At 47.5% G+C, this 11,897-nt stretch overlaps 1 protein-coding gene across 5 annotated transcripts in view; it reads right to left on the bottom strand.

Annotated features, from left to right (window-relative positions):
- Positions 1-377: 377 nt before the first annotated feature.
- Positions 378-11,897, bottom strand: part of TRAF3IP2 (TRAF3 interacting protein 2) — a 41,901-nt gene continuing 30,381 nt past the window's right edge. For 2 of the 5 annotated variants that reach the window (XM_060030075.1, XM_060030074.1), the window contains exons 6-9: positions 9,530-9,598; positions 8,339-8,455; positions 4,503-4,577; positions 378-2,081 (exon numbers count right to left, since the gene is read on the bottom strand). In XM_060030075.1, coding sequence (XP_059886058.1) covers positions 1,935-2,081; positions 4,503-4,577; positions 8,339-8,455; positions 9,530-9,598 — 408 coding nt within the window. In that variant the 3' untranslated portion in view covers positions 378-1,934. The other 3 variants (XM_060030076.1, XM_060030072.1, XM_060030077.1) reach the window with 3 other exon arrangements.

Genomic DNA, 11,897 nt, shown 5'->3' with positions numbered 1-11,897 from the left:
ATGAAGTGACTGAGGTTAAGAAGGCTCCTGGCAAAACATCATGAAACAGGGTCTGGAATGTTCGAAACGGAGGGCCTGCCTCCCTCGCAGACACGGCTCCGAGAAGAGCTCAGTCTTTAAACAGATGATTTGTTTAATAGGAAGCAAAGAAAAACGGTATCAACAACAATTCTGGGGAGCATTGAGCTGAGAAAGAGCTAGTCTAATACTTCGATTGTAGCCATGAACTGAGATGCCTTTGAATAATACAGAAATTGAACTAACCAGGCAGATATTCTGAAACCAGTCACTGAAATTAAAAATCACGTTGTAAGTTTTCAGTTAGTCACTAAAAATCAGACAAGACTCTAGCCTTGCACTCTGCACACGTCACCCCTAACATCAGTTTAGGTCTGAATAAAGCTTTGAGGCTAAGAGGTTATTATTCCTGAGTCAGCCCTAGGCCACTTCCATCCCCTGCAAACCTGCAGATGAATGCATGAGGACCAGGGTAACTTCCTTCATCATTCACCTCGGGGAGGAATAGTGGCTGAGGGCTCAGAACAGGCCTCCGAAGTGAGGAAGGCGTAATAACATCACATTATTAAACCTCCACAAACTAGAAACATTTCAGAGTAATCATTGCTGATGCCACTTTTGTACAACTCTGTGTAGAATCTTTAATGATGGTGTCACCTCCAAAAAAGACAATAAAAAGAGAGGAGGAAGCCTTGATGTTTGTGTCTGGGGTGTTTTCCAGGCACTTTGAGTTAACTAAACAAGCACGTCAGTTTTACCAGGTCCCAAATGCTATGACTCTAAAGGTACTCGTCATAAAGTCTTACAAATGAGGACTTCGGGTATACTAGCTTTTCTTTTCTCTTCCTAGTTTTAAAAACAAAGACATTGGGCTTCCCTGGTGGCACAGTGGTTGAGAGTCTGCCTGCCGATGCAGGGGATGCGGGTTCCTGCCCCGGCCTGGGAAGATCCCACATGCCGCGGAGCGGCTGGGCCCGTGAGCCATGGCCGCTGAGCCTGCGTGTCCGGAGCCTGTGCCCCGCAACGGGAGAGGCCACAACAGTGAGAGGCCCGCGTATCACAAAAAAACAAAAAAACAAAAAAACAAAAATAAACAAAGACATTCACTGTACCCAGTAGACATCTAGGTTATAATGTAAAGAAAACTAGTGTTCTTTGCAATTCATCAGCAAGGTTTCTTATTTATAGTTGATAAGTACTCATCTTCCTAAGAACTATGATTTTATTTAGAATCACGGTTGTGTATGGTACGAAGTTGTTTTGTTCAAAAAATTCTACTGCAGGAATAAAGCTTTCAAGATTAAGTTAAAAGGGATTGTTTAACTCTCTGGCCTTAATCCTTTAATACAAAGTAGTCTGTTACATTTGTCTAATATTCTATTTAAGCAGCTTTATTGATGTCCCTGGAAGCACCTGCCTAGATAAATTAATATATATCTATGTCCTTTGAGATAAGTGAAACACAATTTTACAAAAGAGTAAATATTTTATTATTTGTACATGAATCAGTGTGGTCTAAAGACACACAGCATCTGGCTAACTCAGAAAAGTAGCCCAAAGTGATGGGAGAGTGTGGTCGTTGACATTTATTGCAATGTCACTTGTACTGTCTACTTGCTAAGCGCTGAGAGCCCATTCTGGACACGTCACACTCTTAGGAGGAACGTGCAGTGGGCTTAAGAAGAAGGGAATGCAGAGCATCCACGGCCTCTGTTTCAAAGACAAGGTCCTTTGAGGTCTGGGGTGGCCGGGAGGAAGAGGACCCTGCAGAACAGGTTTTCTGGGGTGGGAGGGCCCCTCAGGGAGGGACTGAAAACAACAGCCCTGAACGCTGCCACACAGCCTCAGCCAGAAGAGTGCTCGTCAGAACAGGGGCCCAAATGTGGCATGGCCCCCAGATCTGGGGATGGAAGGAGTCACAAGGGAACCACCTGAAGTGTGGGCAGAGGCCCTCGGGGGGGAGCCACATACTCTTCCTCTCTGAGCAGCCGCAGAAGGATATTTTTTTTATTCTTCGGCCAGCTGTAGACGTGAGTGTTCTGAAGCCAGGTGGGCACATGCTCCTAGGGGAGAGAGAGTGACAGAAGCAAACCATTAGAGAAAAACCTGGACTCTAGATCCCAGATTCAGTTCCCAATTTTTCCTTCATGGGCGTCTCCTACTAAATTCTTCTGGGAGTTGTACTGTTTTGCTTTCGGAAGGGGTTCGAGTGTGAAATGGCTCTGGGTGCAAGCTGTGTAGCTTGTTATGGAAAACACATGTGTCCAGCATCTTCCTTCAGTCTCCCAGGCTGCCTGCCCTTTGCATCTCAGTGTGCTTTTCATCATGATCCCATAAAAGGGGTAGGACCGAAGTCATGCAGAGTGGTGTGAACTCCTCTGTGGCTTCCGCAGAAGGGTGCCAAGGCTTTGGGCTTAATCTAATTCATTATCGTTTCACTCCAGCGACAGGGCTGGCTCACAGAGGAAGCCCACCAGATCCCAGTTATCAGGCAAAAGCAGAACCTGTAAGCCAGAGATCGTGAGGGTGCAGTTTCAGAGTGCCCTCGGGGAGTGGACATTCTGTTGGGGAAAGAAAGACAATGAATAAGTAAAATATATAGTGGGTTCAACGGTAATGCAGGCTGTGGAGAAAAATAAAACAGAGAAAAGGGGTAGCAAGTGCTGGGCAGGGATGAAAGATTTGCAGTTTTAAGTAGGGTGTGAGGGAGAGGTCTTACTGAGAAAACAAGCAAAGACGTGACAGAGTAGTGAGCAAGCTTTGTGGATGTCTGGGTCCAGGCAGCTAGGAGAGCCAGTGCAAAGGCCCTGTGGTGGAAGCATGTTTGCCAGTGCGGCCAGAGAAGAATGAATGAAAGAGAGTAGGGGAGGGGTTTTGGAGTAGAGGGGGCTGTATCAGATAGGGCCTCAGAGATTTTTCACTGAGTAGATAGGACTCCTTTGGGGATTGCAGGATGAGCTTAGACAGGAGCACCTGCTGTAGGTCAGGCACCATGCTGGGTATTGATGATGCCCAAATGAAAAAGACACAATTACTGCCTTGAGGAGTTCACAGTCTTACGATGGAGTCAAAATGTAACTATTTTCTAGGCCATAACATGCCAAGTGGCCGGGGCAGCAGGGGGGGGTGCAGTCTGCCCTGAGAGCGGGTAAACAAGGGGACTGTTTGAGGAAGTTTAAAAAACATTAACAAAACCAACTAAAAGCTGGTCTGCTTTTTTCTATCACCATAACGCTCCAGTAATTCTAAACAATTACTCCCAACAGCCCCAGCCACGCACCACTGACTCCAGGTACTATAATTAAGAGCTCTCAAGAGAGGGACTATTCAGTACATCGGCACGGGGGAGGAGAGGCTAGAGGGATTGGGTGCTATGGGGATAAGCAAGAGTTTGCCGGACACACAACCAAGGAAGGGCACGGCAGAGCAGTGGGAGCACAAGTACAAAGGCGCAGAAACATGAAAGAGTGGGGCGTGTGTGAGGGCAAGCTGAAACAGGCCACCGTGCCCAGGGCGTAGTGTCATCTGTGCGCACGGTGGCAAGAGGGAAGGCCAGGCAGGCAGCACAGCCCTCTTCTGACGGGCCAAGCACGCCATACTAAGGAAGACCGATGTGATCTTGTAGTCAGTAGGAAACCACCACAAAATTTCTAAGCTGGACAGAGACAGATCAGATCTACATTTCGGATGTTCTTCTTTGATGGCAGCACAGGGGATGGCTTGTACAGGGTCAAAGTGGACACAGGGAGACCAGGAAGGACATGTTGCAGTGAGAGCAGTCAGAGCCTGGGCGAGGGATGGAAAGCACACTGTTGGCAGGCTGTGAACTGTGCAACCCCAGGGGTCCCGTTCCCATAAATGGAACCCTCCCTCACCCAGGGCAGAAGTCTCAGTGCAGTCCTGACATCTAGGGATCCTCCAGGGTGGGGCTGGGCCTGAGCTCAGGGTGCCGTGGTGTGGCTCCCAAGATGTTTACTACACTGCTGCCTTCGCTTCTCCAAGCCTGGCGTGGGACCTCAGATGTTTTTGCCCCCATTCTCCAAATCTGCTGGCCTGCCCTTCCAGTGAAAAAACCCTCATATGACCCACAGCAAAGTTCCCTTCGGTAACTGTATAGGTTTAATTCCCATATTCTACAGCTTTGAGAGCTGAACTATGTGTAACCAAACATTTCCGTGGAACAGCCTGCAAAAAATGCACACATCTCGACTTTTATGTGCAAGAGATAAGAAGTATCAGATAAACAGTCTCTTTTCGTCTCATGAGTTACAACACAAACTACTTCTCTGTGTGTGATGGCTGCTTGAACAATTAGGATGGTCTATCAGGTAAAGCTCTGAAACCTTCCTGATTCACGCTGCTCAACTGAGTGCTACAACCTGTTGATCTTTCTGGCAACACTGCTATCTCGAAGGATGGATAAAGGGCTGACAAGCTTTTCCATTTAAAATCCCAGATAACAAACAAACCATTTGTTTGTTTACCTTCTTAGCATTTGGGAAGAGCACAGGGATGAATCTGAAGTTCATACTTCCTTGTTTTATGAACTCAATCTGCATCTGGAAGAGAACACACTTGAAGGATTAATTTCAGGAATGAGGATGAATCAATGGTACTCACGATCATGCAAGCCCTCACGGGATTTTTATTCTGATTTCCTTCAGTGCCACACACTCATAACTTTAAACTCTCCATCACACATGTATGCCATCTGCTCATTCATCGGTCATGTATCGAAGGCCTATCGAAAGTCATGCTCTGTGGTCAGGGGGCCTGGCCGGCACCACCACCTTCTCCCCCATGCTGTGAAGGCAGGCCCCACACCCCAGTGCCCGGGTCGTGCTCACACTGGACTCTCCATCTTGTGCATATCTTTAACAATAGCTTCTGTCTCTCCCCAGTCTTCTAAAGACACTCACTTTATCTTCTCATGCCATGGGTCCCTTTGACAGTCTGGTAAGGACCCCTTCTCCAAATAAAATACGTAAGAAAATAAAACACCTAAGAGAACGAGAAAATCTAGGAAAATAAAGGAACTATTGTTACTGTTATTGAAAACCACTTGTCAAATATTTTTAAAATATGTAAAAAATAAAAGACCTATTTGAGATTAAAAAAAAAAAAAGTCATGCTCTGTGCTGGACTTGGGGTTTCAAGGACTAGGATACTTTACAGGGTGTGCTGAGGTGCCTCATAGCAGTTCACAGAAGCCACTCATGCGCATCTCTTCCCAATTCTGTGTTCAGTGACTTCACATTGGTAGGTTGAAATCGGCCATGTGAGAGTATTTGTACCATGGAAATGGGCAAATGCTACAAATCAGGATCTTTTTTTTTTTTTTTTTTTTGAGAACCAGTTTACCAGACACCATGGATATAATTCCTATCCTCACAAAGCCAGCGGTTTAATGAGCAGGCAGGAAGGAAAACTACCGACCACAGTGCAGTGTGAAAGGTATGAACAAATCGCTGTGGAAGCCCAGTGGGGGCCATCCTTCTCTACACCAGTGGTTTGAAGGAGTTACAAGGGAGTTGTCATTTGGATACTAAAAGAAAATAGGAATTTGGTCAGACAGGGAAAATGGGGGGAGGGGAAGAACATTCTCAGCAGCGGAAACAGCATGAGCAAATGTCTGGAGGTGTGAAGAAATGTTTGTGGGGTTGGGACCAGCTAGTAATGCGTTGAGGCCAGAGCACAGGAGGGCAAGGGAGGCTGAGGGAGGCCGAGGGAGGCGAGGCTAGGAGGTCAATGAGGAAAGCTCCGTCTGCCAAGCTTTAGGTTTCCCACACCACTTCCAATTTGCTCTGACACTGTGGTGGCCCTGCAAGACTTAGCTGCCAAGAACTCTATCAAAACCAGAATTTTCAACGTGAGAGGAGTTAGAGCCTTTCAAATCCTGTAACCAGCACAAAGCTTTCAATCATCTGATGACAAAGGAGATGAGGAATTATGTGTTCCCAACTATCTCATCTTCCAACTGATTTTTATAACTGAGAAGTCTTCACCATGCATGGGAATAAAAACAGAACAGAGAAGAAAGTGACAGTGGTGATGACTGAAATCACCATAGAAACAGCCTCATAAACACTCACTCTTACACTCACACACACACACACACACACACACACACACACAGTCACAACACACACAAATCTTCCATGAGGTGTTTTCTCAGTGCCATCTCACATTAAAAATCAGAAGACGACACCAAAGGCATATTTTAAAATGACCCGAGTGAGGTGCAACTAAAAGCACCAACCACACGAACACAAACAAGCGAGAGGAAGGGTGTAGGGCCTGTAAGTTAAAAGTGAAGAACTGGATTTAGTCCCTGACTTCCAGGACACTGCATACTGTACAATTTTGCTTGTCCACTAGGCTACCCCGGCGGTGGTGCGGTTTCATCATCTCTTATGTTTCCAGAGATGGGCCTTCTGGGAGCCATTGGCTCTATGATGCAGTTACTCATGGGTACCTCCTCGCTCCCTCTGTCCTGGAGTTTTCTGCTGCTTGGAGGGGACCAGGAAGCCAGCCAGGTGGGCAGGAAGGCACTTCTGCAGCTGGCCTCTTCGACCTCTCCAGTGATGAGGAAGGGCCCGAGACATCGTTGCCCCAAGAAACCAAGTTTGGGGACAATCTGGTTCATGGTTGGGCACCGTCAGAAAAGCCCTGAGGTCCAGCTGCCTATTACTGCCTGGCGTCACCACACACCAGCAGAGCTTGACAGGACCTGGAGCCCTTCACACACAAGAGCTGTCGGCTCCAGGACTGGCAGTTCCTAGACATGAGTGCTTCGGGGCCATGCAGACAGCCGAGGGATAGCAGCACCCAGAACCAGCCATGACCTTTTAGGGCAGAAAGGGTGGCTTTCCTGGGCCTCACCAGGGTCTGTCAGGCTGGGTAAGAATGGAACAGGAGGGATACTTATCTCCTGACTCCTTGGCCTCACTCTCTGACCTCCCTACCTTGCCTCGGCTTTTGCTTTGCGTTGGTTCTGAGCTCAAGTAAGTGGTCGGCACTTGGTAGAAGAGGAGCCAGAGACTCTGAAGACCCAGATGGGGAACACCCACCCAGCCAGCCTGCCTTTTTCCGGTACTCCCGACCCACAGGACAGACCTGGATTTCAGTCCGCCTCCCCTGAGGTGAAGCTGCGTGTCCCTGACCGCCTGACTGCCTCCTGCCTGGTCCTGCTTACTTATTCCATCTGGGCCATGTCTGCTTCCTGCCCCATCTTCCTGTCTTAATCAGTGACCTTTTATGCCCATTCCAGGTGCCTTCCCCCCTTGTGGAATGCTCGAGCTGAAATGGAGCTTACAAGTTCTAGACCAGTGAGTTTCAAGCCTTTTTAAGTCTCAGAATCCTTGGTAAACCAGCCTGAGAAATGCAGACAGCTCTGGGTAGGGTGGGAGGCCCAGGGCCCCCAGCACATATGGGCACCTAAAGGGACTCTACAGGAGAGTGTGACAGTCACAAGTCTAGCCCGGCATCCTAGTCAAACAGGCACCATATCCACAGGCTCTATACAGTCATGAAAAGCAGGGAGGCTGCTTGTCCATAACACAGCCAGTTCCAAAGCTGGTGATACTTTCAGTCAGAATGTTCTGTCAGATGCTAAGTCGAACTTCCTATAAATGTCTCCCCCTGGTTTGAGTTTGACCAGGCCCCCATAGTTCAGGTGTTGCTCATATATCATGAGCTAGAAACATCCCTTCCCTTGACCGAGCATCTGATCTGTGCCATGTGCTCCACAGATATTATTTCATCCAATCTTCACAACAACACGGTATTAGTGACCCATTTTCTGAATAGGGACATGGAGGCACAAAGAGGTTTAAGCCTTTGGCCGGTGGTCACACAGCCTGTGCAGGAGGAAGCTAGATTTGAAACAGTCTCTTTGACACAACAGGCGGTGTCCTTCTGGCTGCACTACTCTGGCTCTCTGAAAAGGCAGGGGACAGAACAGGACACAGATGCAGGAGCCCACTCCCCTCACGGCCCTGTCTCCCGCCACCCCACCACACCCCCCAGGTTTCACATTTGTTGACAAACAACCAAGCCAGTGAAGCACTGCTTTCCAGAATCTTGGAACTTAGAGATCACACGTTAATCTCCCTGTTACTGAGAGGTACACTGAGTCCCAGAGGTGTGGGGACTTGCCCCAGGTCCCGAAGGTAGGCGGAGCGAGAACCAACACCCGCCTCTCCTGCGGGGGTTCTTCACCCATCAGCCAGCTGGTCTCTGGTGAAGGACAGGCCTTCACAGAAGAAAGTGCCCGACTCCGAGGGCCCAGGGCCGGCGAGGTGCTGGTTTCCTCACTCACCATTCGATGAATGTACTTAGTATGTAAGCCATGCTCATCCTCGTCCAGCTGCGACTCAGCACCTTCCACATCCTGTTTGTATTTGGGGCTGATTGCTACAATTATCATCACTGTCTTCTGTTAATGAGAGGGAGAAAGCATGTTTATGGAAGTGTGGTCCATTTGGTGAAGGCAGGCTGGAAACCGGCCAGCAGGACTGTGACCCTTCTCTGATACACTGCAGGATGGAGGGCCGGGCCTCCATCCACAGAAAGCGAAAGGCACGGCCCCAGCCCAGGCAGACTCCTGCCTCCCGTCCTCCCCTGTCTCCCTCCCCAGCTCCCTTCAAACACCAAGAGCGAATGGCTCCGGCTCTCCTAGATGGACACGGTTCTGCCCACCGATTTCTACAACCATCGCTAATAAACGTCTAATGAAAACCGGAATCACTAAGTGACTCTGCATTGCGGCAAAATGGCTCCGCAACGACAACGATGAAAACCCCCTCCCTCGGGCAGCAGGATCTAAGCTGTCAGTTACTGCACCCTTGACTGCCCTGCTTGCCGAGGAGCAGACCCTTCAGCACAAAGCAAACATCAGGCTGCAGACAAAAGGAAAAGCCTCAAAACCCCAGCCTGCTGAGACTCTGTCCCCCACCGCTCCCTCCGAAAGAGGCGGCCGACACGGACAGGCTGGCAGCAATCAATTTCTATCTTGTTAAAGCACAAAGTGTCCCAGTGGTCGGTATAGATTCTGTCAGTGGAAAACAAATCACAAGGCTGTGAGGGGGCGTCGGGGGCTGGGGGGCTGTGGGCAATGTGCTGCACGGCCTGTGAGGCTGCCCTGGAAACCCCTTCAGCCTGATCCCACAAAACATTTGGGGTGGCCTCAGATTCAATTGAATTCTGCCGCTCCCTCCCCACTCCCCGCCTTCATTTCCTCCTTTCCTATTCTGGTCAAAAAATTGTTTGCTCTGATTGTTATCAACCACCTGTGTCTGGTTCGACAGTTACTTCCTGCCTGTGCATGTCCAGGAGGGTGACCCCATCCTTCCTTTCCAAGTCTTTGCACGGCTGCCAACAAGGGAAGCTTTGTTGGGACTTTGTCTGCTTTGCCCTTGGTGGGTGTGCCAGTGCTTCTTTGATAAAATAACTCCCCAAGCTAATTGTCTTACTCACAAGAAAAAAGTTCAGAATTTTGGAATGTACTTACATCCCTAAGGTAGCGTTCCATCCACTTAATGATATCAATGCCTCGGATTCTATCCTCAAATATGTCAATCTACAAGAAAAAGATGTGGAAAGTGACTCTTAATGAGAAGCTCTGTCTAGATGCAAAGCAAGAGAAAGCACAAGAGGCTATATATATTTAAGACTGAAAAAGTCACTAATGCTTTTTGCAAGGAGGAGCCGGTAAATGTAAAAATCAAGATACAATTTTCTTAAAATGTTTCCTATTTCAAGATTAGTAGGCATTTGAGTATTTAGTATTTGTAATTATGTTTTAAAAATCTGAGAGACATAGTAGACCACCAGGTGCATGTAAGCCAGCAACATACGCATATATATATATATATATGTCTGTAATTTGGAAGGCAAACATGATTCTGGAGCATTTTAATGGATGTAATATGCATGTACTGAGATACGATATGGTACTTTGCTTGCATTAGCCAGGTCATTATTATGGTATTATGTCCAGTTTCGATCTATATATTTAGAAAGGATTGCATGAAACTTGAAACAAGTCCAAGAAACAGTCACAAAAACAATTACTGAGATGGTGGGGAAAAGGTTTATGATGAAAGTCAAGAAGTAGAACTCCTGGGCCTTGAAAAAACTGGTATTAAATATCAAGCCTTCGAAGGGGAGAAAAACCAGTTATTTTCTGTTTTACAGAAGACTAAATAAGAAGGCCTTTCTTGGGCTCAGCCTTCTTCTGCAGCCAGAGAGCAGTGTGTTTGTGCACAAGGTGCTCACGATTGGAAGAGGGGTTATATACGGAAATGGGCGATACAAGGAGAGTGTCCTCGAAGAGGGGTTATTTGATTCAGCCACACTGCTCCCAGATCAATGCTCCTACATGTTATGCCGCCATTTAGGGCCCATCAAGTCAAGTCCCAGCCATGCAGCAAGCTTCTGTGCCACCCATGATCCAGGCTTACCTCTCTTTTCCACGCGTGTCCTGTCTACTTTACTCCCCACACTGGTGTCCCCTGCACCCTAAAGCACAGTGCAAGCCCCCCTGCTCTGTGAATCCTCCTCACGCACTGACTTCCTTCTCCTCACCTTAATGAACTCTACCCCTTTGTGACCACTGGTGGTGCTAGACGATGAACACATTATTACAGCATTCTTTCATTTACTGAATGTCTTATTGATGTCTGCCTTATCTCTTCAACGTGGTTCTAAGCTTCCTATGGAACAAGATCCTGCCTTGTGTACACCAAACTCAGATACATATAGTACAAATATGAGTTCAGAATGTCCTTCTTTTTAACTGATGGAACATCAAAAATGGAATGGCTTTCCTTTTGGTTTGGACGATTCCTGCTTTAAAATGTCCAATGGCCAGTGACTACACTAGGTAATCTTGAGAGAGCTTCTGCAGCTCTCCGAGGTTGTACCAATTATCCATTTCTGTTCTACGAGAGAGAAGCAATGTGATGTCAGGGCTGGGAAGAGACAGGCAGCTTGGCTTTCCTCTTGGCTCCTGCCCTTCCCACTTGCATGACTTGGGAAACATTCCCGAAACTCTCTAAGTCTTAATATTTTCATTTGTAATATGTGGTTAATAAACCTGCTTCCTAGGGTGGTTGTGAGGATTAAAATGAGTTAGTGTGGAAAAGGCATATCAAAATGCCAGACATGAAGTAAGTACTCAATAAATGGTCATTCTTATTATTACCCCAGCACCTAAATCCTTCCTCGCTATGGAGGTGGACATTCTGGGCGGCACAATGTGCTGGAGATCTTCCATTAGTCTCTCCAGAACTCTACTAAAATCCACAGCTCCTGTCAGGCCAACTTTTCCACCCAGCCACTATTATGAACTGAATCACGTCCCTCCAAATTCATATGTCTCAACATATGTCTTAACCCCCAGTGCCTCAGACTGTGACTGTATTTGGAGATAGGGCCTTTGAAAAGGTGATTAAAGTAAAACGGGGTCTTATGGGTGGGCCCTGATCCAATATGACTGGTGTCCTTATAAGAGGAGATTATAAAGAAAGACCAGAGGAAAGACCAGGTGAAGACACAGGGAGAAGATGGCCATCTACAAGCCAAGGAAAACACCTCAGAATGAAAACAACCCTGCTGACACCTTGATCTTACATTACTAGCCTCCACAACTGTGGGGAAATAAACGTCTGTTGTTTAAGCTCCCCCACCTGTGGTATTCTGTGGCAGCCCTGGCAAGCCAATATAGCACCCCCTTTAGGTTGCAGGTGTCGCTGTTCCCTTGCCTCTTTAGACCTCCTGCTTTTGCTAGTCCTGGGATATTGAACTATTTATTCCCTGTGGATTCCCTAAAACTCACCTAGAACTTTGAAAATTGTCCCTTTATTAAATTACCCATT

Source organism: Delphinus delphis, chromosome 14, assembly GCF_949987515.2.
Source record: "Delphinus delphis chromosome 14, mDelDel1.2, whole genome shotgun sequence".
Classification (NCBI taxonomy): Eukaryota; Metazoa; Chordata; class Mammalia; order Artiodactyla; family Delphinidae; genus Delphinus; species Delphinus delphis.
This window is presented reverse-complemented; position numbering and strand designations above follow the sequence as displayed.